The sequence below is a fragment of the Camponotus vicinus genome, unplaced genomic scaffold (genome assembly GCF_025532165.1).
Source record: "Camponotus vicinus isolate PSW18456_S1 unplaced genomic scaffold, iyCamVici1.0 SCAF_7, whole genome shotgun sequence".
Taxonomy (NCBI): domain Eukaryota; kingdom Metazoa; phylum Arthropoda; class Insecta; order Hymenoptera; family Formicidae; genus Camponotus; species Camponotus vicinus.
This window is the reverse complement of record NW_028141979.1, coordinates 10,751,861-10,770,401: the sequence shown is the minus strand read 5'-3', so window position 1 is coordinate 10,770,401 and position 18,541 is coordinate 10,751,861. Positions and strand designations below refer to the sequence as shown.

The following is an 18,541-nucleotide window of genomic DNA, read 5'->3' as shown; positions in this document are numbered from 1 at the left end:
TTCGGAACGGCCATCGAGTAAAATTTTCCTCGGAGAGGACGTTTTGGAACGTAACCTTAAAGCCGGATTTGTAAGTCTATTCCTTTTCCTCAGCAGGAGTAGCGTTACTACAACTGGTGTAATAACATCGGCGTAAAGCACGGTTTACACGGCATCTAAAGCCCCTTGCACAATGCTAGGCAACAGGCAATAGAAATAAGGAATAGAAACTATTCACCAATAAATACGCGGAACAGAAAATATTCGCCAATAAGAGCAGAGAATAGATACTATTTCTGTTCTTATTGGGAGCTTTCCAGCAAGCGACACAAGTCGACACAAACATCATTCTGTCTTTTTTTAACTCCAATGAATAACGAAGATAGAATGATGTTTGTGTCGACTTGTGTCGCTTGCTGGAAAGCTCTCATTGCCTGTTGCCTAGCATTGTGCAAAAGGCTTAACACCAGTAATTGCAACAGCGGTTGTTACTAAACCTGATTAACGTTGCCGTGTAAACGTACTCAAATGATAACGGCTGATTTAGAACCTTAAACAAATTAAAATAAATTTTGTACATGCGTTGCAGTGTATAATAATAAATACTTTCATATTTGTTATATATGTGTATATATGCACATATATATGTAATAAATAAATAGAATTTAATAATAAAATAATAGGATTATGTTGAAGCCGAAAGCTCTCACGCAGGTTTTAAGTCAAGCTAATACTGGGGGCGTGGAAAATACTTTGTGAGTGAGAGAATTTTTAAAAAATAACGTTTTTAATAAGAAGTTTTATTTTTTTACAAACAATTTACCAGTAAATTTTTATTTGTACGTTAAAGTACATTTTGCACACTTGTTCAATTTGATAAAATAAAAATATGTTCATTATATGCACTCTTTTCTTGTGCATATGTGTGTACAATGTGATTATCTCTAAATTTATATGGTATATTTATAAATTTATTGTAAATATTTACTTTAATATATAATATTTCAGATTACTTAACAGAGATGGAGGATTACTAGCATACAGTGGTTATGGAGATAAAGATGCTAGAGTTACAGCTGCTATTACAAGTAATATTTGGACAGCTTATGAAAAGAATGGGAGAAACGCTTTCAAGGAAGATGAATTACATTATGTTTTAATGGATTGCATGGTAATGATATACTAAATTTTTATTATTTTACACAGTAAAAATTTTTCATATTCTTCCCATTTGCAGGAAGGAAAAGTTGTTATCACAGAAGTAGCTAACTTGCTCTTATGTTTGTATGCAAAGGAAAATGTAGGATTTGGATTGTTACGTGAAAAAGCACAAGCATTGGCTATGTATCTTGATCAGCCCTTAAAAACAATAGCAAACATGCCTTAAGAGATTATTTGTTTTTAGAAATCTGGAAACATTATGCTCAAACTTATCTTTCTATACTTTTTATTTATTGTTTGAGAATTTATAATTGTATTATTACACACAGTGTGTGTGTATATATATAAATATATTTTTTATCGATTTGGAATTAATATGCGTTCATATTTTCATTTTCATACATTTGTACAATTCTAAAAATACAATGCTGTGGATATTATTATGTATACAAATACAGAAAAAAAGGCAACAGAGAAGTGAAAGTAGGAGTAAAAACTGCTTAATTTCAATGGTACAATAAATCTTTTATTTCATACAAGTTACAATTAATTAATACAAACGATTTGTATTTAATTTTCCATCTTTATAAATCACACACTATATATAATCTACTTAATATAAACTTACCTAGCAATAATATGATATCGTAATAGTTGCCGTAAATAATTACTTATAATGCAAAAATGATTTGGTGTAATTTAATTTATATAATTTATTCATATATATGAGATTGTGACTGCATCGGCGAAAAATAATTAACAGTATTTAATATCTATTTTTTTTTTGTTACTTATATTGTGAATGCACTACTAGATAAGAATTATTGCATATAGAAAGTTGTAATTCTAAATCTTTATTATACCAGAATTATCTTATGTTTTGAATTAGCATTAAGTAATTTTTTTGATTTCGTTATAATACATCTGTATACATACATTAATAGAATGGAGATGCTTATATGTATAAAAATGTGTGAAATTTGTTTCAGTAAAATATCTTTAATTGAGAATACGTGTATGTATAATATAGTAACTTGGGTGTTTGAGACAAATTCAATACATTAGATGTGCAGTTAAATTAAATTCAAAATTAAAGTAGTTGCAAACTTTTGTTGTAATTATTTGTACTTAACAGAGAGAGTACCTAACTTAGAGAGTTCTCAAATCGACCTAACTGGAAACACAGAAAATTGTCATACCATATGATATCATTTGTTTGCAAATATTTGCATATATATGATAACTTTTTACACCTTATCTTATAATATAATCTGAGACTTAACATTATATATATAATAACTTTAGTCTCCAATGTAAATAAACTACCTTTTGTTCCTTAACGCCAAACATTGAATAATCAATAAATTTATCTATCATTATAAATCTCTCTATCTATATGAAAGTACAAACTTTAGTATGAGTAAAGAGGGGCGTATCTTCACATGTGTAATATAATAATAATGAACATTAATACCGACTAAAAATTCATGATTAGATACAGGAATTTGAGCTAGAAAACAATGCCTTATATTAGTCTAAAAAACACTGTACATAGTGCGCGAGATTAACAATATTGGTCCTAAAATTCCTGAAATTCCACAATACCAAATTAATTATTACCAGCCAATTTGTAACGTCTTCTTACATATCTTACTGTTTGCAAATATCTGATACTTTATGTACAATTATATAGCAGAAATTTCGTTTTTTTGTTTGTATTGAACCAGTTAATAACAAATATTATTCAACTGTATATCCTTTTAAAGAAAAATATATGTGTATATGTGTATGTAAAATAATATAATTTCACACATATATTATAATACTAATGGCATCTATAAAAAGCCAATGTTACGTATGTTGTTCTATTCAATATGTTTAAATATGATTATATATATGTAATGTCTATAGGACATTTTCTTAATAGGCCTTCGATAATTGACAACCTACATCTATCGCAAATATTATTTATTACTACAGATGTAGGAGATCATACCGCAACTGTGCAAATATTTATGAAAGGAAATGAGTAGCAAATTTCTTTCCAATTGTACACTTTATGAATGTGCGACGATGAAATCGCATTTCTATTATTTTTTTTCCCCTAATCTTTTGTATACCCTATATGAAATGTGCAATGAATATTTCAAAATCTTGTAAATTGTACATGTGTTCCTCGCTCTCTAAAATTTCTTCGCGCACAATAGCATTTACAAAGAGATTAAGCACCTACTTTTTTTTACATACATCTCAAATCTGTATCCTTAATGAGTAGTGTAATAAAATTGCTTTGTTTAGAAAAAATCTCTCTTTCCATATTAACAATACATGTAAAAAGTCAGTTTTACATATTCATTAGTTATTACAGTTATGCATCTTGGATTTTGAAAATTATCACGTTTTACAAGGTATACAAATATTATTTTTATGTTTTATAGCGGCAGTGCGAAGGTAATTTAGACATCTTATGATAAGGACACGGATGTGGGAAAAAGAATTTTTGTACAGTTTGGTACAAAAAACGACAATCTCTACCATGTGTAGCACTATCGGAGATAAAAATTACCATTATCAGAAATTGATACGAAACCGATTGCCTCCACAAATACCATTGTCCATTCAAAATATTTGATAAAGCTAAAACACAACTGCAGCAATTTTATACAAAACAACGTCATTTATTAATAATATAACTATACTCTCTGACTATATGTAATTAGCGTATCTGCTTTTAAAGCAGATGAGTGCGCTTATAAAAAGGAAGGTTTATGTTTATCGTATAGCGATTACATATCTGTATAAACTGTATGAAATTATTAAACTATATCCCTTTTGTGAGATCGACATTTTTTTTCTTTCTGCATACACTTGTTAATGAAGAGGAATAAATTAATAATGATACTTTCGGTTGTTAAAGCTTCATGTACAATATATATATATGTATATGTATATATATCTTGTGCTATGTAATAAATACATATACTATAAAATTTCTTTATCCTTTGCACAGTAATGTCCCTGTAGATTAACATTATCTAGGAGTAGAGAGTATATAATGGAAACAGAGTTTCGGATTTTACAATTTAACACTTTAAACGTAAAAACAAAGAAAAAAAAATAAACAGTCTTCAGTTCTTGTCGCAGCGCAGTTGATCAAACTAAAGGAGGCAAGGGAAAACAAGGACGGATCTAGACATTACATGCGTGAACCCTTCTGCTGCAAAACCTAGAATGTAATCCAATAGTCTAAGCTTAATAAAAACGTATTAGTCACTTATAATAATTATAATTACTTAATTCTAATTATATGAATTGTAATGGGAATTAAAATTATATAGATTTTTATTATCAAAAATATGTTCCGCCTCTGTTACATTGTTGCGCCATATAAAATCAGTAAAATATAAGAAATGTCCCGGTATGCTAATCTACAACTATAGCTATAACATTTCAGTTCCCAAAAGCTACCCTTATCAAAAAGCAATCCCATATATTTTTTTAGTACATGTACACCTTATAATTTAAGAGATAATATGTTTTATATTATACAAATAAATTATATATATAAGCTTTTAATAACAAATATACAGGATGGACAATTTATTCTTATGTCATATAATGGACATAATATACGATGAATAATTTAGCATGCAACAAAAAATTCATGCAGGTCACAGGTCATAAAGTAACCAAACCAATGAAAGAAAAAATTCTTTATTTAACGAACAGCATGCGAACGATACATAATAATAATAATAATAATAATAATAATAATAATAATAATAATAATAATAATAATAATAATAATAATATGGTACATACAACAAATATCAGAGGCAGAACATGCTCAACATGCGAAGAGGCCTCTGAGTTTCACAAATTATTAGGTGGTTTCTTTTTTTCAGTTAATACGATTTTAATGTGTAAATATGTGTATTTGAAGCACCAGATACAAGTATGGAAATGTATGTACAAAACATAAAAGACACAAAACAAAATTTAATTCTATAGATGTATCTCTATTCAGAAATTTTACTTGCAAAATAAATGAGCTACCTAATAAAGATAATCTATCGTTGAAAATATAATTTTATAAAAAATTTTCTTTTTTCGTATTTCTTTCAAAATGATTAAGCGAACTAATTTTAAGCAACTGTCAAAGGTATTGTAGAAAAATGTAGATAGACATATATTGCTAAATCAAGCGTGATTGATAAAATGTAAAGTAAAACTTTATGTTACTCTTAATGTAAATGTGTGTATCTTATTCTTTATATTATTATACACATAGCAATAAAGCTTATCTTTGGTTTTCTACCCAATCCAGAACTGTGTATATCAGTCAGTTTAGGCAAATTGTTAATACCAAAAATAATAGTTTAATTTATTCGTGTAAAAATTGATAAAAGATGTTATTTGATTTTACGATAATGTTAGAAATCAAGAAAATCAATGTTGGATTGCAAAAATAGATTTTGGAATAATTTTCTTCCACTTATGGCACAGTGAAGTGCTTGGAAATTTCATTGTAATCCAATCCTTCCTTCCAAACAGGAAAGCGCTTGTGTTCCCAGCTGAAGAAGTAGTTAGACATTTATCACTTCAATGAATATCTCATGCAACCCAACATGGAAGGTAACAATACCGACACAGATTATTTAGAGGACACATAATTTTCACTTAAACAGTGAAGATATTTAGTAAGAATATAAATTGAACCTCGATTAATAAACCTATGATTACTATATACTAGTTTAGGATGTAACAAAAACATAAAATAGTCGCATTAGCCGTGACTACTTTGGCTCAAATAAGGATGGGAAACAGTCGAATAGGATAGCGGTACCTTGACACGATCCGTAGACTCCTCTTCCTTACTGCTGAGCTGACTAGCTCCGTATTCCCGGCTTACGACACACAGAAATTCAGCGTGATCGTCATTACCATAGTTATATTGAGAACCTATGTTGATTAGCTAAAAAAGAGTGAAATAAAAGGATAAGCAGGAAGGAATAAGAATTTATTGTAAATCCGACAACACTTGTGTAGGAAAGGAAATTTTATAATCGTGTGCGATTAACAAGATATAAATTGACCTTAAGTGTACCTGTTCAAATCTCCACCCATCCGACATCGTGGATACCATTTGCGTCAACTCATCCTCGTGACACTGAAGAACTCTATAAACGTGCTTTTTGGAATCCCTCTGTGGTCTAGTGTCCCTCAATATGATTCTTTCTTTGACTAACCGAATGAGCTCGGTGATGTTATAAAACTCAGCTTCCTCCAGCACACCCTCTTCCGTTAGATCCTTATTTATGACCAGCTTTCCGTGACGTAGATAATTTAACACTGGACTAAAGTACGTGGGATCGCGGTCTATCAGGTACGCTCCCGTTTCGTCCTTAAAAACAAAGCGTCTACCATCATGTTACCATTTCGGGCAGGAACCTCGCCGAGGGAAACTTAATCGACTCCGACTCCGACTCAAGTGTCAACATTGATAACATGACATAAACGCGCGAACGCGAACATTGTTATAATCGAGAGGATTTGTTTGAAATTCCCGGTAAGAAGCAACTAACCAAGTCAACTAACCCTGTCCGAAATAAGGTCCGAGTCCTCCTGACAGAGCCGGTACAGAAACGAGTTGGGGTCTCTCGCCAGGGTGGTCTTGGCCGTCAGAAAGTACGTCCCGCCGACATTCAAGCGCACCCACTGATTATTGCACCGCTTGTTAACATGATTCTCTGTCATCTCGTGCGAGTTTGTATCGCTCAGGTCCGCCATACTTGCATCGGCATCAATTGACATTAAGGAGACGCGAAGTTAGGTTAAAGTACCCGGAACGAGCATCCTCACGGCGGATGTGGTCAATGCGACGTCTAAATCCGTTCCGCGCCTAATCGCGAAGCGCGAATATTCCGCCAATCGGAAACTCATTCCGATCCATCGAGAATAATCGAGAGAATTTTACGGCAGGTGGTCTTTGATTTACTTATGCAAACGTTGATCCTGTAATGGCCATCACACATGAAATTCCATAAGCACGTAAGACGTAAACGTAAGGAAATCGACCAATCACAGTCAAGTATTAGCCCCTCCAAGGGGTCAAAACTCGACCGTGATTGGTCGATTTCCTTACGCTTATGTCTTACGTGCTTATGGAATTTCATGTGCGAAAGCCTTAAGCGTCGTCTACAACGGCCGTAGCATAAAGTTGTAAGGCCGTAGTCCAATCACAGTTGATTATTCTCCTGAACTTCAACTGGGATTGGTCAATTTCTTACGACTACGGCCTTACAACCTTATGCTACGGCCATTGTAGACGACGCTTAAAGGATCTTAAAGGGTCGTCTAGTGTGTAATTAATAATTAAATGCGTTAACCGTTTATTAAATTCGTACCGTAACCGTTGGTAAATTCCTCCTTTTATCAATCGTGAGTGATTAAGTGCGCGAGTAAATTTGTAAAAGTGTCGAAAGTGATGAAAGAAAAAACTTCGCTTATTTGTGTCAGACTGCGTGTTGAAGAAACGACGATTATTATCGTGCAACACACTGGGCACTGCTATTTATCAGCAGTATGAAGAATCTCATTATTAAGGTAAGAATAAGTGAGTGAGTGAGTGAGTGAGAGAGTGAGAGAGAAAGAGAGAGAGAGAGAGAGAGAGAGAGTACGGTGCATGTGTGGATATGCGTGCATAAATACACCCCACACACACACACACACACACACACACACACACACACACACACACACACTGATTGTTACACTCATCGTATGCAGCAATCAGCTGATCGCGTCGCGCGCCCCACATGATCGCCTGTATCGGACGGTGAGTTGCGCCGTCCCTGTCTACCTCTTGTACTCGTTCCATAATTCGCGAACTATTTTATTTAATAATTTAAAAACTAAGCCTCGTAGACAATTTTGGTAAAGAGAAAATCGTCTTAGAATAGACTCGACAATTTATCTTTTTAAAGACAAACGTCTGTTCAGAATCACCCTGTATATACAGGGTGTCCCATTTTAAATAATACGCTCAAATATCTCCGAAACGGTGCGTTAAATAAAAAAATGTTTCAAACAAAAGTTGTATGGCTCGAGGGGGCCATCAGATAGTGGCAATGATTTGACGTTGGAGAGTCGTTTGAAGGTCACGTGAAGGTCACCTTCAATTTTTTAAACAGAACCCCCTATTTTTTATTACTTATTCTTGTAGCTTATCTCGAGAGCTTTCCAAAACACTATAATAAAGTATTTCTTTATTGAGTACTTATCGAGTTATGAGGCTTGAAATAATTTCTTAATTTTACATAAACCATTAAATATCTAGTAAAATATTCATTTTTCGATTATCTTACCTTAATACTTTTATGTACAAAATAATGAGAGGAATCAATTGGTGTAAAGAAAAAACATAGTTGTTTTAAAAAAAAAATATGTAATTGTTAATTGCAAATTACATATTTTTTCTTAAAAACAACTATATTTTTTCTTTACACCAATTGATTCCTCTCATTATTTTGTACATAAAAGTATTAAGGTAAGATAATCGAAAAATGAATATTTTACTAGATATTTTATGTAAAATTAAGAAATTATTTCAAGCCTCATAACTCGAAAAGTACTCAATAAAGAAATACTTTATTATAGTGTTTTGGAAAGCTCTCGAAATAAGCTACAAGAATATGCAATAAAAAATAGGAGTTCCATTTAAGAAATTGACGGTGATCTTCACGTGACCTTCAAAGGACTCTCCAAGGTCAAATCATTGCCACCATCTGATGGCTCCCTTCAAGCCATACTTTTGTTTAAAACATTTTTTTATTTAACGCACCGTTTCGCAGATATTTGAGCGTATTATTTAAAATGGAACACCCTGTATATATATTATAGATTTATCTACATATTTCAAATCTAATAAATTAAATAGTAGTATTATTAAATTATACCTTATTACATATAAATTGCAATATTAATATTAAACTTATATCTATAAAATTAAAATAGTATTAAATATATTTTCTCCTTTGCTCCTAACTCGTTTATTTATTTGTACCTCAGCTACTCGATCCACTTCAGTACAAATGAAAAGAAGTAAGAAAATAGAAGAAAGTTCTCATATAATAATAAAATATATATTACTAACACACACAAAGTTGAATACATTTTTTTATGCGATAAAAAGTTCATTTCTGTCATTCTTGCCAATTTCATTTGTCTGCTTCTCTATGCTGGTACGCTGCTATTCAAATTCGCTACGGAGAACACGTAAATCTAAATAAAGTAAAATATTTTAATTTAGTTTAACAATCTATATATAGACAAAAAAAGATTAAAGACTAATTAAGAATATTTTTTATATATAAATACACGCATAAAACATACAAATAGACATAAAAACAGACGAAACATAATATTAACATTACAAACACACACACATATGTACATGCATATTAAATATATATATACATAAACAATAAAATAATAAAAATATTTCTATATAAGTACACGTATATAGATAGACAAAAACAGGCAAAACGTAATATCATCACATATTTCTGCACAAACACACATACATGCACATTATATATAGTATATCATATAGTATTCATATATGTATAATAGAAATACTTCTAATAAATGCAGTAAACGCACACACACTATTTCTCATTTTAATTTCAAATAATCTGTTTAGTATTCTGAATCCCAACAAGGAATCCAGATTACTAAACAAATGAAAAATTTTAAATTAAGTCAATTTATTATAAATTAAACTGACTAAGAAGAAAAAAGAAGAAACTTTGGAACTCATGTTAGTACCAGTCCTTTATGTCATTTCATCAAAAATTAAGTACGAATTTGGTGGCGCGCGTAGCGGCAAAATGAAGAAACACATGCAATATTATAGAATATGTCCTGAAAATATAGGAGAAAGAATATACTAATACAAGATATTCAAAGTATATTCTGAGAATATATGAAAAATAATATACAACAAGAGATGTTATGGGGATATTCTCAGTATATTACATCTGTAATGTGTATATATATATACATTCAGTCCAAAAAAAAGCGGTACACTTAAAATTTGGAAAAAAATCACTAACTTTCAAATGACGATAACTTCGTAAATAATAAAGATAGAAAGGTCTATAGAAAATGAAAATGAAGCTTGGAATCTCTGCTTTACGAATCGATTCATTTCAATGTTGCGAGATAAATTTATTTAAAATGGCGGATGACAAAACAAGAGCATGCGAAATTGAAAAATAATGGTGCGAGTTTGCCATGGCACATGGCGTGAGTCAAACGTCGCAACTCAATGGAATAAAAAGCATATGATAGTACAGAGTTTCTTCTGTAAAATGCTTTTTTATTCATCTCGATACGATGATTTTTCGCCGAGACATTCGCATTTGAATAAGAAAGCAGCTTTTTACGTTAAATGCGAATAACTCTCCAAAACATCATTGTATCGAGATGAACAAAAAAGCATTTTAAAGAGGAGACTCTGTACTATCATATGCTTTTGATTTCATTGAGCTGCGACATTAAACTCGCGCCATGTGCCATGGCGAACTCGGACCATTATTTTTCAATTTTGCATGCTCTTGTTTTGTCATCCGCCATTTTGAAAAAAATTGTACAAAATTGCGATATAAAATTTCGAAAACTGGAGATCCGAACCTTTAAAATGCTTTTCGTAAAATCCTGCTAACTGTATTAGGTGCTGAGATATTCAATTTTGAATTTTTAACAACGCCGAATTGCAAGAATAAAAATGCCATGGTTCGCTAGCACCGCGGTATTTTAAGACTCCAAATCGTTCTCGTGGTTGTATGCGTGATGCGTGTTAGTGAGTGTGCGTGCGTGCGTTTACGTCACTTTTTGCGCGTGCGTGGGTGTGCGTGTGCGTGTGTGTGTGTGCGTGCGTGTGTGTGGTGTGTGTGTGTCCATCCCAAGGATAAGGACCCCGTGGCTCGTCAGCTCCACGGTATTTTATGACTCCAAACCCTCCTTGTGGCGTGTGCGTGTGTGTGTGTGTTCATCCCAAGGATAAGGACCCCGTGGCTCGTCAGCTCCACGGTATTTCACAACTCCAAACCCTCCTTGTGACGTGTGCGTGTGTTTGTGTGTGATCACCCCAAGAATAAGGACCCCGTGGCTCGTCAGCTCCACGGTATTTCATGACTCCAAACCCTCCTTGTGGCGTGTGCGCGCGCGTGTGTGCGCGTGTGTGTGTGTGTGTGCGTACGTGTGTGTAAGAGAGAGAGAGAGAGGGGAGAGAGAGAGAACACTGTATTAGTAATGTGTGTGACCACCTCTTGCACGAATTACCTCCTCCATGCGACGAGGCATACTCCTTATGAGTGTTTGAATTTCGGCCTGCGTAATGTTAGCCCATTCAGTTTCAAGAACTCTTCGAAGTTCTGGCAATGATTGTGGGCAGGTACATGATTGCGTACTTTTCTACCGAGATTGTCCCAAAGTTGTTCAATGGGATTTAAGTCTGGACTCAGGGCTCGTTCCCACTGAGCGCGTCACGCGTCGCGTCAACCAGCGTGAGCCAATCAAAACATCCCATTGTAATAACACGGAAAACATGTTATTACAATGGGATGTTTTGATTGGCTCACGCTGGTGACGCGACGCGTGACGCGTTCAGTGGGAACGAGCCCTCATGGCTGGCCATTCGAGTAAATTTATGCCAACTTCCCTGCAGAAATCCAATACTCTTCTTGCAACGTGTGGTCGCGCATTATCTTGCATGAATATGAAACCCTCTTCGATGAAGGGCGTATACGGAATAATGTAGGGTATCAGTACTTCCTCTACGTATACATCTGCATTCATGTTTTGCTCGAAAAAATGTAAATCCGTATGAGCATTGGCAGATATTCCTGCCCAAACCATGACAGAGCCTCCGTTGTAGCTGTGTCGTTCACTCACCGTACAATCTGCAAAGCGTTCTCCAACTCGACGGTAAACCCGTTCTCGCCCATCTGGAGAGAATAGAGCAAAACGAGATTCGTCGCTAAAAAAAACGTTACGCCAATCTGCGTACGTCCAATGTCTATAATTGACTGCAAAATTGAGCCGAACTACGCGATGGTCCAGCTGCTGGCCTTCGTGCAATAAGGCCGTTTTCTCTCAATCGATTCCGAACAGTGTTAACGCATATGTTATTGTTGCGGACGTCCCTTAAACTGCTTCGAATTTGAACAGCTGTTTGATGACGATCTCTTAGCGAATTTAAAACAATAAATCGGTCATCGTTTTCATCGGGGACGTCCCGAACCGGGTCTTCGCTGGAAGAAATTGGTCTCTAGAGGGAGGGTCCCGTTAGCGCACGGTGCGATAGCGCACCAACCCGATAGCACACGAAAAATTGACACAATTTCCGATAGCGCACCAACCCGATAGCACACAAGGTTCCACATGGGTTTGCAACGGGGTGGTGGGCGGGGGGGGGGGGGGCGGAGGAGGGGCGGGGGTGCAATCTGTGCGTGTACTTTCTCATTGGTGTGCTATCCGGATTGTGCGCGATTTACTTTGTGTGCTATCGGGACATGGGCTATCGGGTTGGTGCGCTATCGGGAATTGTGTCAATTTTCGTGTGCTATCGGGTTGGTGCGCTATCGCACCGTGCACTAACGGATCCCGCTCGTCTCTAGATACTTAGTGTAAGCACGTTGCACGGCTGACACCGATAAATCAAGTGACTGAGCAACGTATCTGCGACTTCTCCCATCTTCAATTAACGCCACAACTTGAGCAGCGACTTCAAGAGTAATCGTCGCCATAATCGACCAATTTGAATGGGGAAAGATTAATTGTTGTTTACTGTTCGTGTTCGGACGAAAAAGCAAAATGGCAACAAACTTTCAAACGGGAAGAGACTAAATTTATGTGCATTTAAGATTTCAATGGCAATGATAATTCGCGAAAGAATAAAAAATTCGAATTCGCAAGCTTGAAGAAATAGGGCCAAGGAAAAAGCAAAAGCACAAGAAGCAACTTGAACGAATCATGACTTAATTTTACTTCTCGTGGTTGTATGCGTATGTGTATTAATGAGTGTGTGTGCGTGCGTACGTGCGTGTGCGTTTACGTCACTCTGTGTATGCGTGGGTGATTGTATGTCTTTTCTGAGTGTGTCCTGCACTTAAAATTAATCTAGCAAAAAGCTACCATTTTGACCTGTAACTTCTGTATGGTACATTCCTTTTTTGTTGATATGAATGAATAGAAAAGGAAATCTTTCTTTATTACAACTTTTTATTCGGAGCGTTCTTCATGATTCGGTGAGTGAACGACACAGCTACAACGGAGGCTCTGTCATGATTTGCGCAGGAATATCTGCCAATGCTCATACGGATTTACATTTTTTCGAGCAAAACATGAATGCAGATGTATACGTAGAGGAAGTACTGATACCCTACGTTATTCCGTATGCGCCCTTCATCGGAGAGGGTTTCATATTCATGCAAGATAATGCGCGACCACATGTTGCAAGAAGAGTAGTTGGATTTCTGCAGGGAAGTTGGCATAAATTTACTCGAATGGCCAGCCATGAGTCCAGACTTAAATCCCATTGAACAACTTTGGGACAATTTCGGCAGAAAAGTACGCAATCATGTACCTGCCCCACAATCATTGCCAGAACTTTGAAGAGTTCTTGAAACTGAATGGGCTAACATTATGCAGGCCGAAATTCAAACACTCATAAAGAGTATGCCTCGTCGCATGGAGAAGGTAATTCGTGCAAGAGGTGGTCACACACATTACTAATACAGTGTTCTCTCTCTCTCCCCTCTCTCTCTCTCTCTTACACACACGTACGCACACACACACACACGCGCGCGCGCACACGCCACAAGGAGGGTTTGGAGTCATGAAATACCGTGGAGCTGACGAGCCACGGGGTCCTTATCCTTGGGATGAACACACACACACACGCACGCACACACACGCACACCCACGCACGCACAAAGAGTGACGTAAACGCACGCACGCACACTCACTAACACGCATCACGCATACAACCACGAGAACGGTTTGGAGTCTTAAAATACCGCGGTGCTAGCGAATCACGGAATTTTTATTCTTGCAATTCGGCGTTGTTAAAAATTCAAAATTGAATATCTCAGCACCTAATACAGTTAGCAGGATTTTACGAAAAGCATTTTAAAGGTTCGGATTTCCAGTTTTCGAAATTTTATATCGCAATTTTGTACAATTTTTTTCAAAATGGCGGATGACAAAACAAGAGCATGCAAAATTGTAAAATAATGGTCCGAGTTCGTCATGGCACATGGCGCGAGTTTAATGTCGCAGCTCAATGAAATCAAAAGCATATGATAGTACAGAGTCTCCTCTTTAAAACGCTTTTTTGTTCATCTCGATACAATGATTTTTTGGAGAGTTATTCGCATTTAACGTAAAAAGCTGCTTTCTTATTCAAATGCGAATGTCTCGCCGAAAAATCATCGTATCGAGATGAATAAAAAAGCATTTTGCAGAAGAAACTCTGTATTATCATATGCTTTTTATCCCATTGAGTTGTGACGTTTGACTCACGCCATGTGCCATGGCAAACTCGCACCATTATTTTTCAATTTCGCATGCTCTTGCTTTGTCATCCGCCATTTTAAATAAATTTATCTCGCAACATTGAAATGAATCGATTCGTAAAGCAGAGATTCCAAGCTTCATTTTCATTTTCTATAGACCTTTCTATCTTTATTATTTACGAATCGTCATGAAATTTAGTGATTTTTTTCCAAATTTTAAGTGTACCGCTTTTTTTGAACTGAGTGTGTATATATATATATATATATATACATTACAGATGTAACGTCTGTATATGTCTATGTTCTTCTATGTATATTTATATGTTCCATATTTATTCATATACAGGGTGAGCCATTTTAATTAACGCACGCAATTATTTCGGAAACAAAGCATTTTAGAGAAAAATGTTTCAGACAAAAGTTTTATGGTTTCGAGGGAGCCATAAGATGGTATCATTGGTTTGACACTGAAGAGTCATTTGAAGGTCACGTGAAGGTCACTTCAATTTTTTTAAATAGAACACCTTATATATTTTTGCACACTCTCGTAGCTTATCTCGAGAGCTTTCCAAAACACTATAATTAAGTACCTTTTCGTTAAGTACTTTTTGAGTTATGAGGCTTGAAATAATTTCTTAATTTTACATAAACCGTAAAATATCTTGTAAAATATTCATTTTTCGATTATCTTACCTTAATACTTTTACGTACAAAATAATGAGAGGAATCAATTGGTGTAAAGAAAATACATAGCTATTTTTAAGAAAAAAAATGTAATTGTTAATTGCAAATTACATTTTTTCTTTCGAAACAATTATGTGTTTTCTTTACATCAATTGATTCCTCTCATTATTTTGTACATAAAAGTATTAAGGTAAGATAATCGAAAAATGAATATTTTACAAGATATTTTACGGTTTATGTAAAATTAAGAAATTATTTCAAGCATCATAACTCAAAAAGTACTTAACGGAAAGGTACTTAATTATAGTGTTTTGGAAAGCTCTCGAAATAAGCTACAAGAATGTACAAAAATATATAGGGTATTCCATTTAAAAAAATTGAAGTGACCTTCACGTGACCTTCAAATGACTCTTCAAGGTCAAACCAATGATACCATCTTATGGCCCCCTCGAAACCATACAACTTTTGTCTAAAACATTTTTCTCTATCTTGCTTATTTTTCGAGTTATTTGGCTGCCTAAGTTAAAATGGGTCACCCTGTATATGAATAAATATGGAACATATAAATATACATAGAAGAACATAGATATATACAGACGCACGAGAGAAATTAGAAAATATATATTATATATCGCTGTATAAAACAATGCAAATTAAAGAACAAAACATGCAAAAAGAAAGATAAAAAGAGAATCATTTAGTTAACAGAAAACATTACTACATTTCAATTCATCGCATAAGAAAAGAGATAAAATTAAATGGTTATAAAACACTTATTCCAATTATGAAAAGCGCATAAATTATTATATCCCACACAGCACATGATATCATTCGAATATTCTACACTCATACTGTAAATATACATTACAGATGTAATATACTGAGAATATCCCCATAACATCTCTTGTTGTATATTATTTTTCATATATTCTCAGAATATACTTTGAATATCTCGTATTAGTATATTCTTTCTCGTATATTTTCAGGATATATTCTATAATATTGCATGTGTTTCTTCATTTTGCCGCTACTCACGCCACCAAATTCGTACTTAATTTTTGATGAAATGACATAAAGGACTGGTACTAACATGAGTTCCAAAGTTTCTTCTTTTTTCTTCTTAGTCAGTTTAATTTATAATAAATTGACTTAATTTAAAATTTTTCATTTGTTTAGTAATCTGGATTCCTTGTTGGGATTCAGAATACTAAACAGATTATTTGAAATTAAAATGAGAAATAGTGTGTGTGCGTTTACTGCATTTATTAGAAGTATTTCTATTATACATATATGAATACTATATGATACACTATACAGGGTGTATCTGAAATGATGCACTAAACTTTAGGAGCGTATTCTAGAGGTCAAAATAAAACTTTTTTTCCTATAAACATGGGTCTGCAAATGAACCTCCCTCCGAGCTAGAGGCCCCTAAAGTTTGGGGGAAAAATTGAAAATTGGCTGTATTTCAGAAAAAAATTATTTGACCTTGGTTTTGACATTACCTATCACCCTCTCTTGAGAGATAAATAAATTTGCGTTGCGGTTGTTTAGTCAATTTCACACATTTTCGAACTTTAGTTCGGATGGGATTTCATTTGCGGACCCATGTTCATAAGAAAGAAAAGTCTTATTTTGACCTCTAGAATACGCTCCTAAATTTAGTGCATCATTTCAGATACACCCTGTATAAATATACTCACACAGCACATGATATTATACAGGGTGTCCCAAAAGTCCCGAAACGGTCGAATACTTCATAAACTATGCACTTTAGAAAGAAATGTTTCAGACAAAAGTTGTATGGCTTGAAGGGGGCCATAAGATGGTGTCACTGGTTCGACCTTGAAAAGTCGTTTGAAGGTCACCTTCAATTTCTTAAATGGAACTCCCTATTTTTTGTTACTTATTCTTATAGCTTATCTCGAAAGCTTTTCAAAACACTATAATGAAGTATTTCTTCATTGGATGCATCCAGAAGCGCAACCGCTCACTGAGCGGCTAAGTAGCAATTGAATGTGATTGGATTCTATGTTTGTATTGACCAATCACATTCGATTGCTACTTAGCCGCTCAGTGAGAGGTTGTGCTTCTGGATGCACCCATTGAGTACTTTTCGAATTATGAGGCTTGAAATAATTTCTTAATTTTACATAAACCATAAAATATCTAGTAAAATATTCATTCTTCGATTATCTTACCTTAATACTTTTATGTACAAAATAATGAGAGGAATCAATTGGTGTAAAGAAAATACATAGCTATTTTTAAGAAAAAAAATGTAATTGTTAATTGCAAATTACATTTTTTCTTTCGAAACAATTATGTGTTTTCTTTACATCAATTGATTCCTCTCATTATTTTGTACATAAAAGTATTAAGGTAAGATAATCGAAAAATAAATATTTTACAAGATATTTTACGGTTTATGTAAAATTAAGAAATTATTTCAAGCCTCATAACTCAAAAAGTACTTAACGAAAAGGTACTTAATTATAGTGTTTTGGAAAGCTCTCGAGATAAGCTACAAGAATATGCAATGAAAAATAGTAGATTCCATTTAAGAAATTGAAGGTGGCCTTTATGTGACCTTCAAATGACTATCCAAGGTCAAATTTTTGCCACCATCTTCTGTCCCCCTCGAAGTCAAGCAACTTTTATTTGAAACATTTTGTTGTACATTCAAAAATAAAAGAGTTATTGGGGTGGGTAACTTAAAATGGCTCACCCTGTATATCTCGAATATTCTGAGAATATATACATTGTACTTTTGCGATATTCTTCGAACATTCTCAGTATCTACATGTGCTGTTAAGGATATATATAAATGCGTGTTATAAAAAGAAGGCTATAAATATGAAAATAAGCACACAAGCATAGAAAATGTATAGATGTAAAATATTTAGAAGTTTCCTATTTTTTCTTGAAATTCCTTTATATGCTTTATTAAGCTGCGATAATGTATAATAAATACGCGTGCGTAAAAACATTTTTATCAGAAAAATTGTAGGGAAAGAGTGATGGCAAAAAGACCTGCTTTTTCGCCCATTTTTTGGACCTCGAATTTCAAACTTTTTTTATGCCAAATAGTACTATATGATGGGACATTAATCCTATGCTCATCTTGAAATTTT

The 18,541-nt window shown here is 34.1% G+C and overlaps 2 protein-coding genes and 1 long non-coding RNA gene across 5 annotated transcripts in view; 1 reads left to right on the top strand and 2 right to left on the bottom strand.

The window, feature by feature from the left end:
• Window positions 1-404: 404 nt before the first annotated feature.
• Window positions 405-1,511, top strand: Lamtor2 (Late endosomal/lysosomal adaptor, MAPK and MTOR activator 2). Its single transcript, XM_083104273.1, has 3 exons — window positions 405-734; window positions 988-1,150; window positions 1,217-1,511. Exons 1-3 carry the CDS (start codon window positions 667-669, stop codon window positions 1,364-1,366), a joined length of 381 nt encoding a protein of 126 aa, XP_082960399.1. The 5' UTR covers window positions 405-666; the 3' UTR covers window positions 1,367-1,511.
• Window positions 1,512-1,713: 202 nt separating this feature from the next.
• Inc (BTB/POZ domain-containing protein inc) lies at window positions 1,714-7,175 on the bottom strand. Of its 3 annotated transcripts, none has more exons than XM_083104272.1 (4): window positions 6,739-7,175; window positions 6,248-6,544; window positions 5,987-6,115; window positions 1,714-4,366 (listed from the first exon to the last, which is right to left on the bottom strand). In XM_083104272.1, exons 1-4 carry the CDS (start codon window positions 6,952-6,954, stop codon window positions 4,337-4,339), a joined length of 672 nt encoding a protein of 223 aa, XP_082960398.1. In that variant the 5' UTR covers window positions 6,955-7,175; the 3' UTR covers window positions 1,714-4,336. The 3 variants fall into 3 exon arrangements, with proteins under 3 accessions (XP_082960398.1, XP_082960397.1, XP_082960396.1); XM_083104271.1 differs by lacking the exon at window positions 1,714-4,366 and adding an exon at window positions 4,839-5,714; XM_083104270.1 differs by lacking the exon at window positions 1,714-4,366 and having other exon boundaries at window positions 4,839-6,115.
• Window positions 7,176-9,351: 2,176 nt separating this feature from the next.
• The window catches only part of LOC145974387 (uncharacterized), a 77,931-nt gene continuing 68,741 nt past the window's right edge, over window positions 9,352-18,541 (bottom strand). The window contains exon 2 of the long non-coding RNA XR_014439654.1: window positions 9,352-9,423. This is a non-coding gene — a long non-coding RNA (uncharacterized LOC145974387). The remainder of the gene's footprint in view (window positions 9,424-18,541) is intronic.